Source organism: Zonotrichia leucophrys, chromosome 2, assembly GCF_028769735.1.
Source record: "Zonotrichia leucophrys gambelii isolate GWCS_2022_RI chromosome 2, RI_Zleu_2.0, whole genome shotgun sequence".
Classification (NCBI taxonomy): domain Eukaryota; kingdom Metazoa; phylum Chordata; class Aves; order Passeriformes; family Passerellidae; genus Zonotrichia; species Zonotrichia leucophrys.
The window spans coordinates 93,458,385-93,486,094 of NC_088171.1; the positions used below are offsets into that span (position 1 = coordinate 93,458,385).

General features: G+C 46.3%; 1 protein-coding gene across 5 annotated transcripts in view; it reads left to right on the plus strand.

Annotated features, from left to right (window-relative positions):
• Window positions 1-1,372: 1,372 nt before the first annotated feature.
• The window catches only part of RIPOR2 (RHO family interacting cell polarization regulator 2), a 69,219-nt gene continuing 42,881 nt past the window's right edge, over window positions 1,373-27,710 (plus strand). For 2 of the 5 annotated variants that reach the window (XM_064705713.1, XM_064705712.1), the window contains exon 1: window positions 1,373-1,715. In XM_064705713.1, the coding sequence (XP_064561783.1) occupies window positions 1,505-1,715 (211 nt within the window). In that variant the 5' untranslated portion in view covers window positions 1,373-1,504. Of the gene's footprint in view, window positions 1,716-17,982; window positions 18,173-18,336; window positions 18,592-27,710 lie in introns of those variants that run through there. The other 3 variants (XM_064705716.1, XM_064705714.1, XM_064705715.1) reach the window with 3 other exon arrangements.

A 27,710-nucleotide genomic window follows, 5' to 3' on the forward strand; every position in this document is an offset into this window, starting at 1 on the left:
AGAGGGGCCTGTTAGGTATGGAGTTCCTTCAGGAATCTTGCTGCTGGGGCAGAGGAAGAACCCAGTAGGCAAACCACAATGCCCCACTAAAAACCAGTCCTGGGATGCTCTTGGCTTTGACCACACCCACCTAGGAAAACACAGCTTTCCAACCCTGGGAAGGCAGCAACTCACAGGTTGTGCAACCAAGACACCTGACGTGACAGCGAGGGGGCAGCATGAGCAGGTGGGATGCAGCACCACTTTGCAGGGACCCTGCACCCAGAGGAAAGCTGTGCCTGAGCTGGGAAGCGTCTTTACACCTTCCTGTGATGGCCAAAGTGCTGCCATAGGATTTGCTAATGGACATGGCCTGGGCTGGGTGAAATCAGGTGCTTCAAATGGACTTGTCCCATCTTTAGTTTAAGTTGTGCAGGGTCTGCAGATACCTGCTGGGAGAGCTTTAAAAAATCCCAACATAATAACTAGAGAGGAGCTCATTATATCTGTGACTCATTGGCCGGAAGCTGCAGTGAACACGGCTGCTGTGCCGGCAGTCTCGCTTCCAAGGGTGTGGTGACACGTGCAGTTACTAGACTGAGAAACTGGTGCTCAGCTCACGTTTACTGTCATAGCATTCTAACTTCTGATAGCAGAGCTGCCTGTGCTAGGCCCCACAGTGGACAGATATATCCCTGAGGGGACCGCTAAGACAGCAGGGCTATGCAAGGCTCAGACACTACCTAAAGGCCAAATGTGTTTTTGTACAAGTTTAGAGCAAATTAGTTTGTAGGTAAGGTCCTCTCCTAAACTGAGGGACCTGACACAAAGGAGTCAACTTGCTATATAAAATTCAAGAAGCACAGTGACAGGACAGACCAGTATGATGCCGAATTAGGAGTGACAGAGATACTCTATGCCCATTGTTGGCAGACAGCAAGTTTTACTTTGGTGTTGTTCTGTTGCACACCTGATCAGGAAGGTCCTTAGGTTTGGTAGTGCACCACAGACTGTGACTCAGGTGAGTGTGACTGTGAGAATCATGTCCCTGCCAAGGCATTTGCCCATGGGACACCTGCCATCACCTATGGTTTCCAGCTTGTCCATGTGTCCATTGCTATGGGCCACCCCAGCGTGGGTGAGAAAGTGATGTCACTGCCATCGTGCTAAAAGAAAAATTAGTTCCATCAACACAGGACAGTGAAAGAGCCTGGGGGTTCCCTCCTGTCACACTGTCCCTGGGGTGAAAGGGAGGATTTGCTCTGCAGTCCAAGCAGGGCGAGCTGTTTCCAGCTCTACCTCTGCCACCAGAAAACATTCCCATTCATATGCAAAACTTTTAACACCCCGGGCTGACAGAGCTGCCGCTGCTGCGCAGCTATGGCACTCAGCAACAGGGCAGGGTACATTTCAAGCTTGTCCTACTTCCTCTGCTCTCAAAATCAACTTCTCTCTCAGCAGTAAAAACACCCCACCTCAAAGCTCATCTCAAAGGCTGACTGTAAAAACAGGAGGCGTCATTTGTATGAATGAGATAGTTTTCGTAAGTGCAGATGCGGAAGCTGTTACCACCAAAATATTTAGGAAACTGGTGAAAGGAAACAGTCGAGCTGTAGCACAGGAACAGGTTCCAGCACTCGGCTCTGGCTGCACCCTGAGCTGCATCCTTGCCACGATGCAGAACTCCCAAGAAGATTTGACTGCACTCGGAGAAGAAGATGATTCCTTTGGGGAAGGTAAAGTCATCTTTTATTAAACTAATCCTTCTCCTACTCAGACTAGAGACCGGTTACTAGCCTGGGTGGTATTTCTTGTGTAAATCTGAAGTTGTCTCTGGGCTTCAAGGTCACAGGGTGACCAGACTCTTTTTCTCCTTAGAGAATGGAGAACAAAGGGACCATAGATACAATAAAAATACTTTCACACTGGTTCAGCAGCTTCTAGGAAGTTACTGCAGAAGAAAGCTGGGGGACACCCAGTGTATTCTCTACAGTGGCTGCACTGTGCAAAGTAGCACATAGGGCATTCAACAGCACAGGTGCAGCTGTGGTTAAAGTAGTAGCAGCTCTTTACGGAGCTAAGGGTGACCTCCTACTTAAATTATCTGAGCAGAATTAGCATTCTCCTCTCCAACTGCCACAACCTGAGATGCAAAGCCAGTGTCATAACTTCTTATCCCTAAAACTGCTTCTGCTCGTGCTTGTTTCCTGTTGCTTGCATTCCGTACCATCATTTACATGTGTATTGAGTACTATCAAGTCAAAATAGCAGAAACACAGATAAGAGGGCCCAGAGGAGGAGGAGGAAGAATCTGGCCCATGGTGTTCAATTTCTGCCGTTGCTCACTGCTCCCCTTTGCACTTGAGCCAGGGGGAGAACTTGCTCATGCAAATCTTCTCCCAGCCCCCAGCCCTCCACAGTTTCTAAGGGAGTTGAAGGCACAAAGGGCTGCCTGGATCCACTCCAAAGACTGTGAACCTTTAAACTCACTTTCAGCACAGCTTCAGCAAGCCTCATTTAAACAAAGCTCAGCTGCGGTTGGTATGGAAAACTTAGCAGTGAATAGTGCCAAATCAAGTTATCTGAGCCTCAGTGAAAGGCATCAGCTCAGAAAAGAAAGCAGTCTCAATGATGTTCTCTCCGTACTCAAATACATTTCTCACGTCTCTATGCCCCCACTTCTCACCCTGTATCCCAGTCTGGGCTCAGTAGGGCAATGAATTTGCTGACAGGAGAGGTCAGTGCATTTGCATTGTGGAAGAAAACCTAGTAGTCCAGGAAACACCTCATGCCAGTGGGCAAATCAACTGGCACTGAAAGTACCCCATTGCATTTGCTGCATCCTGCATTCAACAGAAGTGGATGCTGCTTCCCAGGATAATCATCCACGTGCTCTGACTTGATATGGACATTTGCAATTGCTCTAAAGAGCCAGTGGGTTTTTAAGCTTATTTGCTGTTTCTGAAACCTTTAGCTCATGTTCTTAATCAGAAATGTGGAAGGGAAGGAGAGAAATGTGGGCAGGTTAGTCGACATATATATTGTGTTATCTGAAGGGAATGATACACCACTTCAAAAATCTGTTCCAGCCTCTCAGCTAAGTTGTTTCTGGCAGGGCTGATCCAGAAACAGCTAGAGGAGGCTCTGCTTTTTCAAAGGCAGGAACATTTTAAAAACCTTTCCATGACCCTTCTTGGAGCAGGAGGTTGGAATAGATGATTTTCTGAGGTCCCACCCACCTAAAGTATCCTACGAGGCTATGAGTTGGTGACATCCTCTTCGACTCACCTACGTGTAACTGGGAACAGTTGTATCCCAGCTGCTCTCTCAGACAGAGATTGTTGGCTCCCAAACCTGCCAGCTGGAGAGCCCAAACAACACAGGCACAGTGCTAGACTTCCCCTTCAGTCCCCTCTCCTCGCTCTTGAATGGGTTAGCAAGGAAGCATTAGCTTTCTGGCTGCTATTTCTGGAGCGCCGCTGACCCTGGAAAACCTGGAGCGCTCCCTGGGGCTGGGCGGGATCCGGGGGGGAGCAGCGGGGCCCGTTCGGGTCACAGGGCAGCCCCGCCCCGCTCTGCTGCAGCCTCAGGCGCCAGCCAAAATTTAGTCACAGCCAAAACTTCGTCGCAGATTTTCGGGCCAGATGGAGGCACTTGTCAGGCACTGAACTCCCAGCTCATTGCAGACCTCAGCTCTTAGAGCTTGACCTAGTTTTTATTATTTTCCACATCCACCTTGATTTGGAAAGTGATGATGGCAAATCTCTGTCCACCTTTTAAAGTCATCCCAAGGCTTAGCTACCATCACAGTTAAAGACAGCTACATTTTAATTCTTCTAGCACTGATCTGTCTCTGCTTTTTTGGAGTTAGTTTCCCTCCTGTCCAGGAGAGCTAAGATCTCATTATTGCTTGTGCATATAAAAATCTCATATAACTATCTACAGGCAATATGCAAACCACTCTCATCCTTTGCCAAGCAGACTGTTACCAATGAGTGTTCCCTTATAAAGTTTTAATCTGTTAAGAATTTTCATGGTTTTTGAGACCAGTCCCTTGGAGACATGTGGACGCCAACATGGAGCCCAGTGCTCCAAAACTGTCAGACCAGGGACAAATCCAGAAGTTACATGACGTGTTTACTCATACTTCTTAAGTAAATGTATAATATATCAGGATCAGTCCAAGGATCTGCTGAAGTCCTTTCAGGTTGCAGCATCACATGAGGGTCTGCTCTTCTCAGATTTTTCTCTTTAATCCTCAAGTCTTTCAGATTCAAATTTCTCAGGACAAAGTCAATGTTATCCTGTCAAGATGGCTTATCTCCCTTGCTCCCAGCTATGCCTATACTAAAACCAGATGAATCACCTCACTTCCTCAAGTAGCCTGTTTTCCACTTCTCCAGACATTGTGCCATCTGTGCCATACTCAGTCAATCACTGTTTAAAGTTCCCTTTCAGATCACTGACTTAAAAATAGTTCAATCCCATGGAGGAGAACCAATCTTTGTATGTCCTCTTTAGAAACTGGTATCTTTGATGATTTCTCAGCTGGGTTATGTGTGTAAAGATCTCATGCAGTACCAAGTTCTGCTTCTTACTGAAGTCTGAGTACACTATCAATACAATTATTTTCTCTAAAATCCTAATGATTGCCACTGATTGTTCTCCATCTCCTTTAATTTTGCTTATATGACTTCAACATCAGCTATTCCTTGATGAGGCCAAGGCCACTGCCAGGCTATCACATTATTAGTAACACAACATTATTTACAGCTCTCTGGAATTACTGTGGTGTTGCAAGTTTTCTGAAATATCAACAAGAAGTTCCTAGGATAACTCTTCTCAAAATTACAGTGTTAAACTGTCTTCTGGGAAAGATCAAGGGGGAAATATTTTCCCATTGATATAGATTGTCAGATCTATATCAGTGGGAAAATTGATATTTTCCCACATATAACTGATATTTTCCCACATGCAAACCAAAACATTTGTTGAAAACTTCCGTGTTTTCTGCAGCATAATCCATAATGCCACAATTTTTACTTGTCCTTCAGTAGGCATTGCTTTTCCTTATTATACCTTGAAATCGCAAGTCACAAAGCTGGATGTGACAAAATAGGCTAGAACTATCCTCACAAAAATGCAGCAGGCATTCAAAGCTTCGAAATGTTCAACCTCAAAGAAACTTTGTTAGCTCTTTCCCTTGTTTTGTAATAACAGTGCCTTGCATTGACATGGTGCTCTCTCCTTCGAGGTTTTGCAGAGATTTTGCAAGTGCTTACGTGGTCTGCAACGTGGTCAGTGTTGAACAGGGCACAGCTGTAATGCGGAAAAGTTTAAAAAATAAATTATTTTAGTCTTTTGAAAGCACAGGGAGTGATAGGTTTAATTTCTTTTAAGCCCTACTCACTATGTTAACTCAAAGCGTCTTCAGTTACTTTTAAAACTTTGTTAGGTCAAATACCCACTTTGGGCAAAATGCTGTTTAATTTTTAGTGACTCTAAGTGCCTGGGATTCTGAAGTTATATTTCATTAAAAAGAAATCCCTTCCACTAGCACTAGGCTTCCCCTCCTCAGTGCAGCCTGCAGTGATGGTGTGGATTTCCTCTGGCTCTGTCTGAGATGAGGAGCCAAGCCCAGAGAGTGAGGGGAATTTGAGCACAAGTCACCTCTCTTGGCAGACCCTGGTTTCCCTGGGAGGAGAGCTGAGGGCTCACACAGAGCTGTGATGCCACTGCACCAGCACAGCCTCTGACTGGGACCAGGGGCTCAGCACAGCAGGAGCTCCTGGATCAAGCAGGCACATCCATGAGCAGAGTTTGCAAGCAGTCAGCAAACATGGCCAGCACATCACAGAATCATAGGATATGCTGAGTTGGAAGGGATCCATCAGGATCATCGAGTCCAGCTCCTGGCCCTGTACATGATACCTCCAAGACTCATACCTTGAGTATGACTCAAGTGCCCAAGAGCATTGTTCAAATGCTTCTTGAACCCTGTCAGGCTGGTGCTGTGACCACTTCCCTGGGGAGCCTGTTCCAGTGCCCAGCAACCTTCTGGGTGAAGAATCTTTTCTTGATATCCTGCCTAAACCTCTCCTGACTCTACTTCATGCAGTTTCCTTGGGTTCTGTCACCTGTCACCACAGAGAAGAGATCAGTGCCTGGCCCTCCTCTTCCCCTCACAAGGAAGTTGTGACTGCAATGAGATCTCCCTTCAGTCTCCTTTTCTCCAGGCTGAACAGAACAAGTGACCTCAGGTGCTCCTCCTATGGCTTCCCCTCAAGGCCCTTCACCACCTTCATAGTCCTCCTTTAGACACTCTCTAACAGTTTAATATCTTTTTTATATGGTGGCACCCAGAACTGCCCCCAGCACTGGAGGTGAGGCCACCCCAGCTCAGAGCAGAGCAGGACAATCCCCTCTCTTGCCTGGATGGTGATGCTGTGCCTGATGCCCCCAGGACACCCCTGGCCCTCCTGGCTGCCAGGGCAGTGCTGACTCAGGTTCAGCTTGCCATCAACCAGGTCCCTTTCCACAGTGCTTCCCTCCATCCTCTTGTTCTCTAGTCTATACACACAACCAGGGTTGCCCCATCCAAGGTCCAGAATCCAGCACTTGCCCTTGTTGCGCTTCTTACAGTTGGTGATTGCCCACTCTGATTTGTCAGGGTCTCTCTTCAGGGCCTGACTGCCCTTGAGGGAGTCAACAGCTCCTCTCAATTTAGTGTTGTTGGCAAACTTGCTTGGTATTCCTTTGAGAATTAGGTCCAAATATTTTGTTAGCACCCTATCTACGCTGAGAATGCACAGAAAAAGTAGAAATTAAGCTGTGATTTATTGCAGATCTTTTCCTGCAGCTGCTCTACACTGACCTCTCCTCACACGTCCATTTCCCACTTCCTGTGTATGCCCTCTGGTTGTACATGGGGTAACCACAACCTCCCTGTCAGGTCAAAGCCCACACAAAATCCTATCAGTGTTTCCAAATAATGGGGTAGAGAAACCAACACTGTCTTTTTCATTACATTCATTAAGGGTGTGCTCCAGTTCAGTAGACCAGAGCCCCATTTTAGATGGTGCACTGCACAGAGTCCCAGGGCCCTTTCCTTGCCCAGGCCTGACATGCTCCTTCTGGCATACAGATACATTCCAGCACTGCTGCCCATCAAGGCTCCTGTGAGAACAGAACTGCATCAAATGTTTAAGGTGCGCTTCAAAAATGCATCAGATGCCTTTGCATCCTTGTAAAGCCTGCCTGTCCTTTACAAGAGAGAAAAGAGCTTTAGTTCTGGGGTTTGGGACCAGCTCTGAGGCTTAGCTGAAATGAAAGGTAGCTGCTGTACATGATTATGTGCGCTGCCTGCACATAGTGAGGTTAGAGATGTTAGAGAAAACTGAGGATAAAGCCTTGGATGTTAACTTATAGTTGAGACTCTTTATTCAGCAGCAATTCAGGTTAAGCAACTTTTCTCTTTCCCTGAAGCAACACTAGACACTGTGCTTTTCTTGGACATACAACTGCAGTGGCTTGTCAAATGTCACATGGGGCCGTCCATGTCACAGCTTGTCTGTGACCCATGGGACTAGTTTTCTTTCCATGCTGTATCTAGCCCTGCTTTGGTGAGACCCCTCAGGTGTGACCCCTCCCCACAGAGTACATCAAAGGGGTGTAACTTTAGGAGAATTGTTTTCTAATGATTCTCATGTGTTCATATCAGTATGGTATTCCAGCATATGCCCACCTCAGAGATATACAGAGATAATTTTTTTCCTATGTTTTCACCCCAGAGAGTTTGACACGGCTGCTTTTTATCCAGCATACCAGTTCCCAATACTTCAGGAGGCTGTTGTAAGGATGAGCAGCCTTGCAATGTATCAAGCATGGGAGCTTCTCCTTCCTGACGGCTGGGAGACTGCAGATCAGTGTCCTGAAAACATTTACAGGTCCCAGCAGCCCTACTTGTCCTTTTGGCTTGTCTCACGTTCCTGGAGAAAGTGAGTGCTGTACTCGCTGCAGCCCAGAGGATGAGAAGTCCCATCACCAAGGCAACGGTGTCTGCTTCATCCAGATAGATGGATTGTAGTGAGATGTTTGGCCTAAAAACTCAGATTGAAGCACCTTTCTGCAGAGCATGATCAGACCTATTTTAACACACAGGACAAGGATGGCAAGGAAAAAAGGGTGCTGCCTTATGGAGCATTTTTGTTATTCCTGTTTACACTAAATGCTCCACTCACCTGCTTCTCACAGCTGCTTCATTCTGGTTGTGGTCCATGGGTGGACTCAGAGTTATGCAGACGGGGGTGAGAGCTTTTTGTGGTCAGAGGAGTCTGTGTCAGACGCCCATCCCCACCCCAGGCGCCCCCACACTGACCCACCCGCAGTGCTCTGGAACTTCCAGCTGTCCTGGGCAGCTGGAGTGTTATTTTTAACAGGGCATCGCACTCCATATATGAAGCAGAAAAGTTTGAGCCCATGATCCCCCAAATTAAAAAAAGATTGAAATAAGAGACCCTTTCTGCTTTGTTTTCTCCCGATTTTTTAATTAAAATTTTTGATCTTTTCAGTGCTTCCTTCTCCATTTCTGGAAGGCAGCTTTTTTTGTTCATATCTGTTGATGATATTTCTAGATCACTAATAATAACAACAGTGAGGGGAAAATCCAGGCCAAATAAACAAGTGGCATTTAACCAGCCCTCAGAGAAAAGAGGAAGGTATGTACAAGCCAGAGAGAAACCACTGATCAGGTGTGCTTGGGGCGCCTTCTAAGCTTGCAAAACAAGTGTCACACCAAAGGCTGCAGCAAAGCTGCCTTTTTTTTCCACACATTTTCCCCCTCCTGGTTTTACAGAGCATCTTTACAAAGTTCCAAGAAACACGAGCTTTTTGTCGCTCAGTCCCATCATTAAATTCACAAAATAAATGTGTCTTGGCCAACGCGAGTGGGTGGCGTAAACAACTTCACCCCTTTAATAATTCGAGGCACAGCTCAGCCGCCTGTGAAATGAGCTTCCGCCTGCCTGGATGCTGAACCAAAGCCTTGTGGCCATGGGTGTGACAGGCACAAAACAAGCGGGTCAGGAAGTGCAGAGTTAAAAGGCGAGGAGTGAAAACAGTCTGTGTGTATGGGTGGGGGGGGGAGAGAGAGGGAGAGAGTAGTCAAGCACTTGACAATGTCACAGAGGCCCTAAAAAGTTGATGGTGGAAAGATTTCCCATCCCAATAGTAGGATTTCTTCTATATCTCAGCATTGCTTGTGGGAGTGAGGGGTGTTGTCAGGCCACACAGAATTTTAAGCAGTGTGTTGTTGATCTGGCATCCAGGAGCAGGGAAATGGTTTGAAGCAGGGGTTTATGCTGTGAAAGAGTCCCTGATATTCCCGTGTCTTTGGCCACTGGAAAACAGGTGAAGCAAAAGTGCTATGGAAGTCCTGAGCATTAAAAGCTTCAATCTGCATAACTTAATGGGGGCTGGCATTGGCTTTCTGTAGTTTAATTGCAGGTAGTCTGGGAGTTGGAAAGTTCAGAGATGCAGAACTTGGAAATGATACCTTGAGTTCTAATAGCTGAAAAAAGCTTGGAAGACGAGAAGTAAAGCAGAAAGATATGAAGCCATGGAGAGCGAGAAAAAAAACTGGTATTTTGGGGAAAAGCCTGCTGTGACCAGCCCTTGTCTGAAGAGATAAACACAGTGGATAAACACATCTGGCTGCACCCAAACTGGGGCAGTTTCAATGACCTCTATTCCAGCCTTCTCTGAGATTTAATGCTCTAGCTCCTTAAACTGGTTACTTTATGTTCCTCTTAGCCAATAATGAGTGTGTTCAAGAAGGAGGGAGGGAAAGGGTGGAAACAAGAAGCCCCTCCAGGTTCCAGTTCAGGGCATGGAAATAGGGATCCTTCACTGCTGGCAGACCTGGGCTCTTTTGCTGACCATGGCAGTCCCCTGGTGCTAGCCTGGCAGCAGAGGGCACAAGTGTGGCTGGTGCCTGTTGGGGTCCCCAGCCCAGCATTCCCACCCACAGGGCAACAGGAGGCAGATCCACTGCAGCAGTGGGGCAGACTCATCTTTGTGATAGCAGGTTCAAGGAGAAAGCCCTGCAGCAGCTGCTTACCACTAAAGTGATATTTACTTGAGCTTTGCCTCTAACCAAGATCCAGTAGCTAAGGTAATGCCCACATGGGCCTGGGCTAGGTTTCCCCAGTGCACAGTGATGCTTTTAGTCATGCCCCACTGGGAAAACTGCCTGCACCTGCTGCTGCTCTGTTGCACTGTGATGGGGGAGCTCAGCACCCAGGCTGCTCCTGCAGCTTCACTAACCAGAGCCCTGCCCTGGATTTACTGCCCATGTCATGGCATTGTGTGAGCCTGCCTAAATTAACCACAACCCCCCCATTCCACAGAAAAGAAAAGTAGTCAAAATAGTCCAGCAAAATAAATGCTTCAGCCCAAAATCCCATGTGAAATGACCACCCTGGGAAGGAAACCCCAAAACTGCCCCAAAAACTCAGACAGAGCTCTCTGAGGTGACTATAACAGTGCACACAAGGGCTTGCAAAAGCTCCCCTTTCATCACAGCAAGCTGTTCCCCAGGCCAGCCCTGCCTTCCTGCCCTCCCTATGCCCAGCCCTAGGGGAAGTGACCTGCAATGATGAGCTTTTGTGCAACTGATCCTCTCTTCCTGCTGAGTAACACCAGGGTGAAAAGCCCCCAGCCCTCCTCACTCCCCAGGGAGTGCACCTGTGGTTCAGGTATGGCAGCAGCTGAGTGGTATCCAGGAGGTTCCCTGGAGGGGTGCCACAGTCACCTGTGGCAGAAGAGAGAGGGACAGCCTCTCTGAGGAGCTTGGCAGAATGGCTAAAAGCTCTGTGAATATATTCAATATATGTCATTGACATAGTCATTAAATTTTTAAGGACTCCTGCAGGACCTCAGGGAGATGAGATCATAAAATCTCACACATGGGCCCCACAGTTTTCTCATATTTGTGATTAAGATGCCAGTGGCTAAAAGGCTGGCCAGTGTTCAGACTCCATGGCATAACTGGAGCTTTGTTCACATCCTTCTCATTTCATGGTAGCTCAGAGCAATGGAAGAGCTCTGTTGTGAACGTGGATATTATCTATAAGGCACTGTGCTCTTTTTAGCAGTTGGTTGTGACTGTGTAGAAGTGCAGTTTGCCACCTGAGAGCTCCTGTAAGTTTTGGAGTCCTGCTCACTGCCTTCACTCTGAACTAACAGATTTCCTTTTCTTGAGGGTCTTGGAGAAGAGATACTTTATAGATGTAGATAGATTTGAAACCAGATAGCATCTCTGAGATCCTCCTCCAAACACATGCTAGGAATGCCACATAACAATCCCAGTGCACACTTAACAAGCGAGGCTGTTTTTTGTTTTTTTTTTTTTAATTGAGAGAGGTGGGAATGTTGAAAAGAATCCATACAAAATATTCTTAAAGAAAAAGAAAGCCACAGGAGGAGCAGAGCAGTCCAGCACTGCTGAGCTCAGCTGTGGAGTTGGATGTCAGTAGTTTTTTTTTTCTAATTTCCCCATTGAAACACAGGCAGCTCAGGAGGTCCTGATGTGTTCTGCCTCTTCTGTCACTCTGGGGAGCTTCCTGCCCACTCCATTCCTGATGCCTGTTGTGAGCCAAGGAAGAGTTAGCTTAATCAGCAACACCAGCCTCTGAGTAGTGCCAAGTTGTTGTCATTAATCACTTCAAAAATCACTGCACTGAAAATAGTACACAGGGTCAGATGTTCAAAAACTGGCTTGGTTTCACTGGTGTCATTTAACCTCAGCCACAAAGCCAGAACACACCCCTAAAGAAACACTTCTTATTTGCTTTACTTATTCTTTATGAATTTTAAATCCACTCACACAAAGCTGCTCTTCACCCTTCCTAGAGGAAATAGCTGCTATGAATGGTCAATCACCTCCAGGTGAAGGCAGGCTGGACCAACAAGGAACGTGTATCCCCCCAAGAGATGCCTGGGGGTGCTGGTCTGAAGGTTTGGTTGGAGTTTCTCTGTGCTACAGACCACCCTCTCTCCCTTGGAATCTCAGTCCAAATATTTGGCAGATGCACTTGGGGCTCATTACATTACAGAGGCAGCATGTTCACTGCGCTCCCCCGAATGGCATTCTGTGTGTGCTGCACTTGTTTTGTGTTTGCTATATTTAAGCCACAGAAATACGCGCTGGGGAGGAAAAGAGGGAAGTGGTGGTATCTTGGAGGCAGGAAAGAAATGAAAATAATTTCTCAAAGCTGCAGTCCTCTGTGCAGAATTTTGGTTCACAAGAAGGAAAGAGGAACACGGTCTCTGCACCAAGGACCTCGACAGGTCGCTGTACTGCAGTTTATCTGGGAATGATTACAAGGCAGCTCTGGTGTTACACTAACATAAGTAAGGATGGAAATTGCTTGGAGCCTTTGCACCTGAGGACTCTTCTGGGTTTCTGTTATGAAACTGCCTTGTTAGGGACATGCAGGAAGACCTGCATGCAACACTGCAGAATTCATACATGGAACCAGATTTTTAAATGTCTGACATTATTTGCTCCTTTGCTTCCTGCTTCCACCCCAGCCTTTGCAGCCTCCTTCTACCTGACCATCATTTTCCCTAGACCATGCTCACCATCCCTGCAGCTCCTCCCCTTCTTGCCATGACCTGTGGGGCTCACAGAGCAGTAGGAAGGCAGGGCCTGTCTCTGTGCTGCTGCTGAGGGTCGCAGCAAGGCAGGCCAAAGTCCTGGGTGCTCCTGACTTGCTCTTTCAGTCATGGACTGAGGATACCTTTGATGTTTGCCAACATGTCCTATAGTGTCTCGCCCCATATAATACATATAATATAATATATAATCCTTGGTCCTTCCAGGCCAGTTGTCTGCTTCATATCACGGAGTGGAGAAGAACCAGAGTGCCTGTGCATGTATAAAGAAAGGTTTTCTCCTCCTCTGTGTTTAGAGCTTACCCAAAATGTGTTTCTCAAATGCAGGTGAGGGTGCAAGGGGAGTATGGAGGTGAACATGGGCTGGGGTCACATTTTAACTGTAGTTCTGATGTCAGCAGCAAATTTCAGAAGCAGGTATTACTGCTTGATAACATGGGAAGAGATGGGCACAGTTCCTAAGAGAGTCCCAAACAGATTCAGAATCTCAGCCTGCTGTCATGATGGATGGTGAAGGTTGTGGCAGGGAGACTGGTCTGGGCATTTGAGAGCCAAGAAACAAGAGGCATAAGAGATTACCCAATGATCCAAGAGGATCCCAGCAAGAAAGCTAGGAACATATTGACTTTCTGTCTACAAAGCTGAAACTGTTCCTGGAAATGGTCTAACAGGGTCTTCTTGATCTTAAGCATGTTGGTTGTACTGAGACAGGTAGCCCTCAGCTGGAATCTCACATGCTGCAGACCCAAGGAAAGCAATGTGTTCCACTGCCTGCACTCCTCTGGGCAGGTTGGTTTCCTGTCCAGCAGCAAGACTTCAGCCAGCCCATTACCAGCAGCATGGATGACACTGTCCTGCAGTCATGCTCCCAAAAAGCAGGCTGATAGTGCCATACCTGTCTCTCCAGGTCTCCAATCCCTCCTATAATAGCTTTGATCATCTCATAGTATAGCTGACTTCCAGCTGTCCAGGAAAGCAAAAATTAGTTTACAGCATTTTTTCAAGTGCCTTAACTAGAAAACAAGGAATGATTTTCAAAAACAAAAGACAGGGGAAAATTAAGGATAGAGCTGCAGTACTAGACACACCATCCACACACTTGGTGTGCACGTAAGAGCAGCTCAGCCAGCCCTGGTTGCTAAGCAGTCTGAGAAACTGGAATGTGCTGCTCCCTCCAACCCTGCATGAACATTGCCACATAAAACCTGCCCAGAAGAGGCATCAGTGCTGATTTTGAAACAGGTTCTGGGGAAAAAAATGCAATTGATGGCTCCTTTGTGCTGCTCCCCAAGTTATATATGTGAGGATAGGTAAGATGTATGCTTGTGCATACACCTCCCAAACATCAAATGCTGCCAGAAGCACAGGCCATTGTGGGAGGTGTTCTTGATCTGAAGGCAGCTATCTCAGACCACCACAAATGCATCCAGGTGGGACAAAGAACAGATAAAAGATGGATTACCTAGGGAAAGTGTTGTCTCTGTGGTACATCAAAAGCTAAAGGTGACTCCCCTTTCTGTACTTGGCCCTCTCCCTCTGTATCCATAGCTGTTCCTTGACATACCAAGTGTGTCCTGACCTCCATGCCACAGGACATAACCACTGCATTATGATTCGGTCATTCCCAAAGATCCAACTGTGCGGAGCATCTGGCCAAAAGTCCCAAGTGGAATTTGTTCCCAAATCATTGCAGAAGATCAGCACTAGTAGCTTTTCCCCACAGTGCCCCAGAGCAGCAAGTGGAAAGACTTGCAAAAGCACCATCATGAGAAATGAGGAACTTGAGGGTGGAGCAGCAAAATAGTGATGGGAAGTAAAAGGGGGGAAATGGTTGCACAGTGGTTAGAAGAGAGAAAAACAAGTGGGTATCAAACTCTTCTGGAAAGAGAGCAAGAAGTGCTACAGGATGACAATGAATGTGCAACAAACTGGACAGAGAAGGTCTAAGTACAGAATGGAGTCAATCCAAAAAACAGCATGGGCAGGGTGCCGTAGGAGAATTGCGGCTACACTTTAATATGTATAGTTGGAAAGAGTAATGGCAAACTTGCATACAGTCAGAATGTTAAAGCTCACATCTTGCTCAAATTGCTCATAGCAGGGGTCAGGGTCTTGTCTTTTACTTCTCCCCTAAAAGCTTTCCCAAGTGATGGTTCCAGCACCTGCCGTGTTCCCCACTCTCAAATATGGTAATTTACCTATATTTTTGGACCAAGATCCCCAGGTAAGAGCAGTCAGGTTTGCACCCTGTCATCCCACAGAAGACTTCCCTGGGTGTGATACCTGCTGGAGATGTCCTGTGGGGTGTCCATCAGCAGTGTGAAGATGCCTTGTGCATCCCTTCTGAGCATGGGAGTTACACAGAAACACAGCAAAGACAAGCTACATCAGGAAAAACCAGGTATAAATTGTCTTCCTGAAAGGCTAGGGCAGGCCTGATCTACCTCAGACATCCAGAGCTCAAAGCTGTGGTCTTGCCCAACCATCCCCCACATCCTTTGGCCTCCTGCTGCTCTGAACATGCTAACAAGAGACCTCCATGCAAATTGCTGTCTGCAAGGCCTGCCGAGGAGCATTGCCACCCACCACCAGTCCTTGCTTTCAGCTGAATGAAGTCACCCAGGCCTAAGTCTTTGTATCTGCATAACAGACACACATCCCCACAGCCAGCAGGGAAATTTCAACAATATCCCACTTTTTCCACACAGAGCCCTCTCGCACAGTATCTTATGGGGAAAAGAGAGTTTCCCCTGGACCTCTGTCCAGACTGCTGGGTTGTGCTCCCCCTTTCCAGTTTTGTCTAGTCTGAAATGGACCTGAAAGCCTCTGGCTCTCTTGATTCAGGGGATTCAGTGGCCTGGAGTCTGTGTGGCAATAGGAGAAGTGAAGTACTTTTCAATATATCCACCCCCCCAGAGGGATGTGTAACTGATGCATATCAGCCAGAAAATCCTGCTCAGCCCTTTCAAGAAGCTTTCCAGTGCCTAGGAGGAGCAGAGCATTTAGGTATTCTCAGACTATAATCTCTTCTCTGATAATCCTGATTTACTCTTTGGCCTGGAAGCAAAGGCTAATAGAAAGCAAAGTGCTTTGGCAAAGCTCAGCAGGTAATTTAGTAGCTCTGGTTTAGTTGTCTCAAGTATAATGTGGGGTTACCAGTGCTGAGAATTAATGTTTGTGAAGGTGCACTGGAGCTGTCTCAGAGACAGAAGTAGACCATAATTGTCAATTACTGCATTGAAAAGGTCACTGTTTTCTGAAGACAAAGCTAAAATCAGCTGTTGTCACTTAGAATTTCACTAGGGACACTCATGATGACCTATTTTTAACATAACAGAAGATTACGCTGCAATACTGTGAATAATTTATAGGCATAGTAGCATGATCACAGCCACAATACAATGGCAGCTTCAGTTCCTGCCAGATGATGGAGGGAGACAGAGCTCTCTGGCAATTTCCACTGAATTAGCAAAACAAGACACACGTGGAATGACTGTCCCAGCCTTTCAAAAGCATGTGTGTCAGGATGAATACATGTCCAGAAGGACTAAGTGGGGCAAAGATTTTATCTAGAGCATCCATCAACCTACTCAGTCTCCCAGCTGTTTCAACAAGCACTGGGGGCAGAGAAGTGGGAGTGTGTTTAGGGCTTGGTGTGATGGGGAGGAGGAGAGTAGCCTTCTGCATTTGCTATTCTAAATTATATTGAGAAATCAAGAGAAACAGCTCATACATCCCTACCACATGTATTTGCATAGGATAGAGGATATTTCCTTGAAAGAGGAGGCTGCAATATGAATGAGGTAATTTGCATCTGCAACCTTAAGTTCTAAAAATCTTCTGCAAGATAAGATCAAAAAGGCCAGAGGGAATTGGTAACAATTGACCAGAACTGTAGGAAGCTCCAGGTTGAAGTAGGATGTTGCAATTAGTCTATGTCACTGAAAACCTTTAACAGATAACCAGGCTTCCGCGCAGTGAGAGCTGCCACCCCCTAAAAGGCTGAAATGGACTCAAACACATATTAAGTGTGCATGATGAGACATTTATAGCTTTCAGCGTTGCCACAAATATTTCCTCTCCTCTTTCCCTGGCATTCCATAGCCCAAAGTGCACAGCTGCTTTTTCCAGAAAGCAATTCCTCTGCCTTTGCCTCAGAGTTCACATCCTGTGTGACACACATGAAATGGGCGAACAGTTGATTCAGTCAGAGATGTAGAAAGGTCACCCTTAAAATTTTGCCTTGGAGCTAGAGCAGTGACACTGTGTTGGCACCAGCCCCTACACTTTTTCTAGTGGAGAAATGGGTGCCTCTGGAAATACCACAGCCGTGATTGCTGTAAAGTCCATCTGAACTCAGAAACCTTGGCAACGGCCTCTAGACCCCAGAGGTCCACACACCAGTGTGAAGAGCATGCTTCTCTGCTTTTACTAAATCTGGAGTAATTTTGTCTCATTTCTATTTCTAAGGCTGCAGGGTTTATTTTCAGCACACAATATAAATAACTCATATTCATTGTTCCTGCTAAAAATTACTTAAGATGATAGGTCATCTGGAATTGGCAGCTTGGATTTTTTATTCAGGGACAGTTTTGGGGATTGCACAATGCTCTGCAAAGCCTAGCTCTGTCTTCCTTGTCATTTGCTTAACTTCTTCATACAATATCAGCCTCTATGTGACAGGTCAGTGTACTCAATGAAAACAAAGTGGTGAGTCTACCTATCCTGACCCAGATGGGGAAAGATACAGGGATATGGGGAGGGTATCGGCATTGACTTCTCAAGCCTCCTTGCAAATTGTGTCTGTTTATGAACCCCATAGATTTGCCAGGGATTCCCCCTGCCCCTTACTCCCTCCCCCAAAAAAGAACCACTTGCAGCTGTTTAAGAGGCACAAGGGAGAGCTTGTTTGAAGGACCCTACAACAGCTTTAAATGCTGGCAGAAGAACAGCAAATCATATAGAAAATACAACGTGTGTTTGGTACTTCTGTTGGCTGATGTAAAGTCCAGTATTAAAGTCACAAAAGAGAAATTTAGAAGTCCTAAGGGTGGCAACAAATATATGCAAAATCCATACCTCTAGAGAGATATATTGATAGTAAATAGGACTGTGTATTTTGGAAGGAACACTAAATTTGAAGAAAATAGCTCACAGTCTCTGGGAAAATACAGCCTTTTTTTCCTTGGGGTAACAGAAAAGATGCTTAAAGGAGGAAACGCAAGGTCCATTCATTGCATTTTTCTTTCATTTATATTCGCCTTTAACTGCTGTCTTCAGCCCGCCCAACATCCAAATTTAGAGCTTTCATGCACACTCCTGACGGCAGCGGAGGCTGCAGCGAGTGGTCCACCGGCCGCGGGGAAGGCAGGCGGCAGCAGCCCGCTCCCTGCCCCATTCCAGGCACGAAGGGTCAGAGGGATTCTGCAGATGTTCCGCCTTTGGGACAAACGGCCTGAGCGGCCAGACACATCGGGCGAAAAAAAGGAAGAGCAGCACGGCCGCGTCTCCCAGAAAGGTACGGGGGCACCGGAGCGCCACATCCCTCGGGGCCGGGCCCGGGGGCTCCGCACCCCCGCACTGCCCTGGCTGGGGGCGGGCGGCAGCGGCACCGCCTCCGCCGCCTCCTCCGCCCCCGCCTCCTGCCTGCCGCCGCTCCGCAAGGAAAAGCCGGCCGCGGCTTCGCTCCCTGCCAGAGCGGCGGTGCGCGGCCGCGGGAGGCGAGCTGTCCTCGCTTCTCTTCGTTTTTCATTTTTTAATTTCATTTTGAAGCTTTAATTTTATCCTTTTGAGTTTTAGAAATTGTTATTCGGTGCTTGTTAGTTTTGCAGCTGCGGGCGCTGCCGCCCGGGATGGGGCACCGCGGTGCCCGAGGAGCGCTGGGCGGCGGCGGGCGAGCGGCGTCCCGGAGCGGGCTGTGAGCCGCGGCAGCAACAGGTACCCGGACGGGCTCCCGAGGGGTGCGGGGCCCGAGCCCGCGGGGGAAGGCAGGAAGGAACGAGGGAAGGAAGGAAAGGGGCGCTGCCGAGCGGGGACGTGGCCGGGCGCAGCTCCGGGGCTGCGGGGCTGGAGAGCCGCGCTCACGGGAGCGGGTCCCGACCCCGCTCAGCTGCCGGCAGCGGGAAGGTTTTGAGAAGGGCTGAGGTGCTGTTTTGGGGTGTCTCGGGCATGGTTGTAGGCTGTGATTGTGAAGAAAATCTTGATCGTGGTTATTCGCTGAGGGACATAAAAATGGCTTAATATATTCTCACAGAGCGTGGAAGTGCTTAGCCCTGTTTCCATAAAAAAGTCTCGGCGTTTCCTTAGGTCTTGTCGTTCTATTTCCAGAGGGCTTTTATGGTATTACTGGTTAGAGGAGAGCTTAGACCCTCTTAAGTTCCCTTTACAGTCCTCTGGCTCGTTCCCAAGGACTGATGCAAACCCATTACACACTGGCATTGCTCTTCAGTTTACCTTTGAATGCCCTGGTTACAAAAGGTCACCCTAATCCTGTGACTGGTCTTTCTATTGCTGTGTTAGCCGAGCATTTTGCTGTCTGTCATTCAAAGTTTCAAAACGCTTTCTGGAAATGGTGTGCTTGTGGCCATGCTGCCTTTGCACCCTTTCATCCGTCTCTCTGGGAAGAGCTGAGTGTATTCCCAGTGTAATTTCAGCATTCATTAATCTGGCCATGCATTCAGCCACGCTCATTTTAATTACCGTGTTTGAGCTGCTGTCACGCAGCTGGAGCCCGGGGCAGGGAACACGCTCCCAAACAGAAACATCATCTTCTCCGGTGGTTAATTAGGTTTCACAAGTATCCCTCTCCTGCATAAACAAAAGCAGGAGCATACCCAAACAGAGAGCTTAAGGAAGGAGACAGGAGGAAGGTGTATTTCCTGAAAGATTCCTGTGCTGGTTGCGCAGCTGTCTTGGAGGTCTTCACACAGTGGGAAGAGACACGACGTGATGTGGTTTGTGTGGCCAGACCCAGAAAGGTATCCACTGGGATGGGTTCAGAGCCCTGCTTTATTACCAAAATGGGCAAATGTGACAGATTGTTCCACGTTTAAATGAGTGTGGGTGGGTATGTATGTTGCACAGTGGGAGTCTAAAGGAAGCAAAGTTTCTTTTTTTCCCATAAATCCAGTGTTTTCTAAGCTAGTAACTGAAGATTAGGACAGTCACTTAAGATGGTGTCTGTGCTGCTTGCAAGTGCAGATAAGCACTTGTGCAAAGTGGACTTTGACAATCCCAGCATTCATAACCCGATGCTGGTTTAATTTTTGGCATCCAAGCAGCATTTCCTTGACAAAGTGTAGGCTTTGGGAGTTTTCTTTGTGTTGTATTGTTTTTAAAAAGCAGCATGTTGAATTTCTTTCCAGGATCCTGCACAAGAAACAGAGCACTTAGTTTGGCATGTTGCTACTCCTCTCTAGAATGACAGTACAGTTATACCTTAGAGGTTTTTCTTCTGCAGAATTAATATTTCTTAAATGCTTGGGAACGTGTAAGTGGAAGAGTGAGTGGTTTGTGAAGGAGCATCTGTAAGTGAAAAAGGTGCTTTTCTTCCCTTGTGCTCTCAAGGCACATGACCATTTTATTCACCTGTATCACAGAGCAAACACTTGGGCTATGAGTGGTACCAAGCACGGCCTCAAAGCTCACCATGGCATGCTTACGTGTCATGCAGAGTTACCTTTTGCTTTTTGATATTTTTAAACCCAAAAAGGCTGAAAGGTAACTTCCACACAAAGTGCAATGCTGGAAGACGTCTGGGGAAGCCGCCTTGCTTTCCTGCTGGGAGAAGTGGGAGTGAGAGCTATAAGCAGCATTGGCTTTTTCCAAAAAAGGGATGGCTGGTTTGACACTTTTTTTTTCCTGATGCTCTACATGTGGCAGTGACAAGCTGCTCCCAGACAACCCACTTAACTGGGGTAGTTTTCATCAGGCAGGCTAAGCTGGGAGCAGCTGGGAGATAGACAGCTTGTGTCTGCGGCCATTCAGCTTGCACGGAGCATCAGCTGAAAGCAGACTGGGAAGGAAGTGAGGACAGCAATGCCTGAATGCACACTCCTGGCACGGGCTTGTTAGAGAGGGTTGGGATGTGAATTAGTATCAGATAGGGGCCTGTCACATCCCTTTGAAACTGTGTGGTTCCTGGATGACTCTATTAACAAAATGGGAGGGGAAAAATGGTTATTTTCTCACTTAGCAGGAGCTTGGAGGTCATTGTTTTGTTCACTCAGCTTGCAGTGCCTGCTGATTTTCTGAAAGAAAGGTTGCTAGAGGAGTTTCTTACTAAGAGATTCTCAAAATTAATCAGGAAGAACACACACTGATTTTTTTTTTTTTCCCTCCACTAGTTTTGCACTGATTGTTGCATTGACTCCAATATGTGCTTGCCCCTTTAGCAGGCAGAGAGAAAGAAGTGGGCCCACTTGGAATTTAAAGTCAAATGTGAAGTCTTTTGAGAGCAGAATCAATTTTGCCCTGGGAGACTTTGCAAACCATGGTGGCTGCATCTTAAACACATCGCAGTCTATGAGAATTTAAGTTGCCAACATCTTTGTTTCCAATGCTGTCCTTCGTTCAGTTACACCAGGGCAAAGGGCAGTCTGTGAGCAGGGCTGGAGGAGGAATGGCCTGATGGGCTTTGCCAGCTCCCCATGAGAGAGCTGGACGGAGGTCGTCAGCAAAAGCCAACCCTGGGTGTAATAAACTGGATCATATTATAGCTCTCTGCCTAATGTCACGAATGGCTTAGCCAAGGCTGGGCAGTCAGCTCAGTTTGAGCTCCCTGACTGTCCTTCCCTACAGGCCCCAAATCAAAGCAGAAGCTGCACTTTTTTTGCCCACAGCTCTTCTGCAGCTTTATTTCTGCTCCTCAGTGCAAACACTGCTCATGCCTTCACTTATCTGCACCCACGTAGGCTGTGTGGCTGGCCTGGGGATTAATCCTGTCCTGTCCCTTCCCATAAAGCTGGTGCTCTGGCACCTGGAATACCTCCAGGCAGGTATTTCAAGGGGAAAGGAAGCAGTGGGTACCAGGTAATCTTCTCTGGGAGCTGTTGTTATCCCCATCTGGCAGCTTAGGGACAGACAACCTTCAGCTCTTGTTTTACAGCAAGTGGGCACCAGTTTTATCTCAACCTTCACAGAATTGTAGAATGGCTTAGGTTGGAAAGGACCTTTAAAGGCCATCTAGTCCAAGCATTGAGCAGGTACATCTTCAACTAGATCAGGTTCCTCAGAGACCTGTCCAACCTGACCTTAAATGTTTCCAGAGATGGGGCATCTACCACCTCTCTGGGCAACCTGTGCCAGTGTTTCACCACCCTAATTGTAAAAAGAAAAATTCTCATATCCAGCTTAAATCTGCCCTCTTATAGTTTAAAACCATTACCCCTTCTCCTATCACTACAAGCCTGCATCCAGGGGATTTGGATTAAATCCCTTGAATTTTTGTTCTTCAGCTCTAGCTTTGAAGTATTTTTGCTGCTGGGTCTGGTGTTGTTTGGAAGAAAGAAGATTCCACCTCCCAGTCCCATCCATGTTAATTAGGAAGCTGCCAGGAACCAAGCCATGATAAAAAAATGACAGTCCTAATACATGCTGCCCCATGGGATTTGGGAGATGTGGAGAAGGGCAGGTTTATGGTGTACTTGAATTGCTTTTTGGTAGCCACAAGTACAGACCTTGCCTTGTTCTTTGCGTACAGGCTCTGCACCCAGTGGACTCAAGAAGTGAGTCCTCTAAGCATGACATAAGAAGTAACTGGCCTTTTTTTCCTAAAGTTATCTTTTTCTTGTGTCTTTTTATGTTGCAAGGGTATCCTGTAATTTTTACTTGCCGACCAGCACAAAAGAAATGACGGATTAGCGCAGAAGTATGTGAGCATCTTTCTTCTTTTCAATGGGAGGAACAAATTGAAGCTGACAGTTCCCTGGAACCAGTGCAACACATGAAGTAGTCACAATAATACATTTTATCTTCCAGCCTTTTTAGAGCATCAGAAGCTCTCTGGTCTCTGATGCCTCCAGTAAGCTGACCTTGGCTGGCAGAGCCAACCATCTCATTACTGCTGTCCCACTGCTCACAGCCTGCCCTCTGTCCTGGCCCTCAAACTGCCTGATTAGCTGCAGCAGCAGCTATTGCTTTCCAGGTTGTGCAGCCTGCTGGTAACCCTTCAGTAACACCAGAACTGTTTCACATAATCCCTTCTGTAATTAACTTTTTTTTTAATCAAAAAACCTCATCTAGCTGCAACGCCCAGAGATTTGTCGTAGATGATTTTGTCCTAAAGAGCCTTATCAACAGGAAAGCTTCTAGTCATCCATTAACTCCAAAAAGCAGTTGCAGCAGAGAAAATCTATCTGGTCATCACCAAGGTTCTGGTTTTAGCTTGTGCCTCCGCCTCTACAAAACACCAGTCTAGACCAACCTTATCTTTTACTATTTATACTTTTGTATTTGAGCTAACCAAAAGAAGGAACTCCTTTTCAGTGAAATCTGTAGGAGACAGGCAAATAAGCATCTGTAAATAGTGGCAGAACGTTCATATTTCAACAGACCATGCAAGGTTGAACACCAGAATATCTCTTTTCCCGAATTAACATCTTGCTGTCTGGCCAGCTAAAACTGCTTGATTTGTGCCTCCATGAGGTGTCTTTCTTCATTGTCAGATTTGTCTTGCATATGCTAGAAGTCTGAATCTGAACAGAGGAATAAAATTTTTGCTTGTAGCAAATGCACCCCTTGAGGATGCCTGGAGGATCAAGGCTTGTGCTTGGGGTCGAGATGGTGACACTGGTGTGTGGTACTGCTGCAGGCAGGTAGGGCAGACAGTGTCACTCTGTATTCAAAGTCTGATAGGCATTTTCTTGTTGTATAACATGAAGGAAAATTTGTTTTTCATAATTAAGCAGCTTAACATCCTCAGTTAGTATTTAATTTTAAAATGTTTGGTTTTAGAACTTTTTAACTGTGGTACAGAGGTAGTAGTGTATGTTACAGCTCTGTGCCGTAATATCCCTGCTAGTAGCCTTTGGCATTGAGTTTCCATGGGTATGGACACGCCTTTTTCTTTGGTTACCCCTGTAAGCATTGCTGGATCATGGCAGCAACCTGTGCGCTTTCCCAACCACAGAGGCACGTCAGTGGGTGACAGTGCTGTTGCCAATGCTCAATTAAGTGTGTAATGTGTTGCCCTGCATGACTGGCTGCTCTTTCCTTGTCTCATTCAGTACGTCCACAAAACAGTGTTCTGTTAGTTCAAAGAGGGGCTCGAGTTTTCACAAAGAGGTGCTGGTGGCATTGGAAGAGTTGGCTGTGAGGTGCTCTGATTCACAAGGCTTTTTCTTGAATTCAGTGTGACACTTGCAGGTCACATCTACTTAGATATACATAAAATCTTGTGTATAAGAAGGGATCTTTGCTAAAATAAACAGAGAAGAATGTTTAATGTTTTAGATGTTCAGATTAATAAAGCCAGGAGCTGGAGTTGCTCACTGCAGTAAGTCATCTGTGCTACACAAAACCAAACCAAAGCTATATTAAAAATGCTAAGACTCAGCTGAGGCCAGAGAATAATCAGCTTAAAATTCTGCCTGCATAAACTAGGGCTTTGCTTTCTTTGAAATCAGAGGGAGATGTTGTCATCATCTCCCCAGATGACAGCTGGACCACAAAGACTTGTTCCATCATGCAGGTGCTGGACTGGAAGTGCTTTCAATACGTTTGATTTCCATGCCCTACACTGAAAACAGAAGTTCTCTGAATGTTAGATGGCTTTTCATATGCAGTTAACCAGCAAAGGGTTGCTTTTTTCCCATTCTCTCCTAGCTCTACCCTTAAAAAGAAAACAATCTTCCGTCCTAGTAGAGAAGGTGGCAGCAGTGGATCCAGTGTAGCAACTCATATCTTAAACTGAACCCTGTACACAAGGTTCCTCCAGGCACTGTATTTCTTGTGGGCATGCCATGCTGCCCCTAGCTGAAGAAGACAACTGCCTCCATTGGCAAAGGGGCAAAATAATTTTCCATCCTCATGAAAAGCCATGATATCCTCCTTTTCCTATATCCTTAATGATGGTCTGTTAATATGACATGAATAGGAAAATGCAGAAATCAACAGAGAAGGAAAGAAGAAAGGAAGGGCAGCAGAGGACAAGCTACGGGGTCATTCCTAAAAGCTTGTCATTGACCTGCAATGGCCTCAGTAGATCTTTCTTTTAAATGGCATACTGTGGAATAGCAGGGATGTGCCAAGATGCACTGCCTTAATTTGTGTAATGAAAAGTTACACAACATAATTACCTTGTAGTTCAGTGACAAAAGCCCTGTCAGATCTTTTTGGTTCATGCTCGATTTATCTGTAATGTCTCTGTGTCTAGAAAACTCAAATGGTAACTAATCCTATAGCATAGCTGCAGGATATGGCATTTTAAACTCAGGATTTGTTTTTTTCTAATGTCCACTTCAAATTAAATTTATTAATTAACCCTGACTAGAAATACCTGCTGTAGATTTAAGGGTTTCATCGGGTTTGTATTGGTTTTGTCTGTGACAGCAAACTACAGGTGTTTGTGAATGTTTTTGGGCAGAAACAGCAGCAGGCACAGACCAGCCTGTATCTGTGGCGCTAAGCTCCCCTGCGTTTCAGAGGAGGAAAGTACATCAGCACTGCTTTGGGAGTGATCTTTGGTCCATGCTTCCCAAAATATGCACAGTAGTTGTGTAAGAAAGCCCTGTCTGGCCCAAACTAGAACTGTGCCAGTGACTGTTCAGCATAACCTCCTTTGCCCCAAGGAGCAGAAAGCCATTGCAGAGACAAGAGGGAACAGCTTTTCTGTGCTGAGAAACTCAGAGTTGTACAATGGTTTGTGTTGGAAGGGGCCTTTAAGGGCCATCTAGTTCCAATCCTGCCCCTGTCATGAGCACCTTCCAGTAGACCACGTTTATTCAATGTAGAGTCCAAGTCAACCACAAATGTTTCCAGGAATGGAGCATCTGCAGCTGCTCTGTTGTAGATTTTCCAGTGTTTCAGCACCCTCATTGTAAATAATTTCTTCCTTTTATCTAGTTTCAACCTACCCTCTTTTAGTTATAAAAGATTGCCCCCTGTCCTGTTACTGCAGGGCCTGCTGAGGAGTTTGATCTTTCTTATGAGCCCCCTTCAAGTACTGAAAGGCTACAATCCAGTCTCTCTGGAGCCTTCTCTTTCCCAGCTGAACAACCCCACCTCTCTCAGCCTGGCTTTGTCAGAGAAGTGCTCCATCCCTCTGATCCTGTCTGTGCCCTCCTCAGCACGCCAGCATGTCCACGTCTTTCCTGTGCTGAGGGCCCCAGATATAGATGCAGTACTTGACATGGGGTCTCACCAGAGCAGAGGGGCAGTGTCCCTCACCCTGCTGCCCATGTTGCTTTTGATGCAGCACAGAATATTGCTGGCTTTCTGGGCTCCAGTTGCACATTGTTGAGTCATCTTGATAAGTGTTGAAATGAAATGTGGTTTCACAAAGTGGTGGCAAGGGGAGAAGGTCTGCCTAAAACTCTAGATGTTTTATCAAGTGGTTCCTGTAAACACTTGTGTGTCTATAAAGCTGTTCTGCTATTTTTGTGGATACCTGGTATAAAATAACTGTGTGGGACAGGGTTAGGACAGCTGTGTCTTCTGGCAGTCTGCACATAGCAATCTCCTTTTCTGTTTTGCTCAGCTGCCCTGTTGGTCATCAGCCCTCTTTTTCCAGCACCAGTGTCACAAACACAAGCTTTTCCCAAGAGGGACCCTAGCATAGACCCTTACCCCATTATGCTCTTTCAGATGCTTCTTACAAATCCTTTAATGATCCTGACCAGAGAAAATGATAGTGTTTTGGGAGAAGTTTAGGCTGTTTGATGGTATTAGATATGTACTCTTATATCCTGTGCCTTGAAGAGGTTTTTTAAGCTTAAAATACTGTAGCCAAGAGAATAATAAACTCTGCCATAACTTTAAATAAAATTTCATAAAGTCATGTGTGTGAGAAGACTGAAGTTTTGAATTTGAAAATGAGCTGAAGCCAAGAGACAAGCGAGTTGCATCAGAGCAGACAGCCATTCTTGGTTGTGCATGGACAGTGTTCAGCGACTTGATGTACTGCAAGAGAGCTTCAGACAGATGCTATAGCCAAATGTAAATGAAGTAACACAGGACTTTTATGGCAATGCTCTTTAAGTGGCCACACTTGTAAGGTGTCAAAAAGATTAAATAAATCCATTTCTGCAATGCTCATGGCTGGGAGAAGAGCATCCAGCTTTAAAGGTCTTCATCCTAGGACATGTAACAGTGTATCTTCCACAGTATTTTAGGGAGCAGTGTGCCATTACGACACTCCTGGAAATAGAATGATCGTATAAACATCCACGGAGTTTTAAGTCGCCCTAATCCCATGTATTTAAAGAGGAGCAGCAAAGTGTTTGTATCTCATTAGTGGCTGAAGGGATTTGACAACAATGATGTTTTACTTTCCTTTCAGGGATGAAAAGCCTGGCGTGCTTGTTTAATTTAGCTCACTCATGCTTATATTAGAGCATACCTGGAGTGGATACCGAGAACAGCCAGTTTGTCTGTCTTGGCTGAGGGAAAACAAATAATCTCTAGAGCAGCCCACTGGTTACCCAAACCATCCTGCATGTGTTTACTTGATGCATTTACTTTCCTGCAGATGCAAAGAAATGGTATCCTCAGCTTGCTGTCCTTGCCTCTGCTGCTGCCATCTGCATTAAATGAGGGTTGTAGAGCAGCAAAAATATTGGTGCAAAGTAATTAAAGAAATCAGCATTCTCAAGGACAACTTTCCTAGCAATTGCTTCTTTTCTCCTGTCACGAAGAAGATTTTTGTATTCATTCCTTGCACAGTCTGAGAAAGTGAAGCCACTCTGTGCTGCTTACACTTGACATGCAAATTTAGGTCACTGCTCAGATTCATCATGGATTTAGCCAAAGGACTCCCACTGAAGCTGTGTCTGTTGACATCAGGGCTGTCTTACTCCACTTGTGCTCAGATGGACTCCTGGGCTTGTTACTCCAGATGT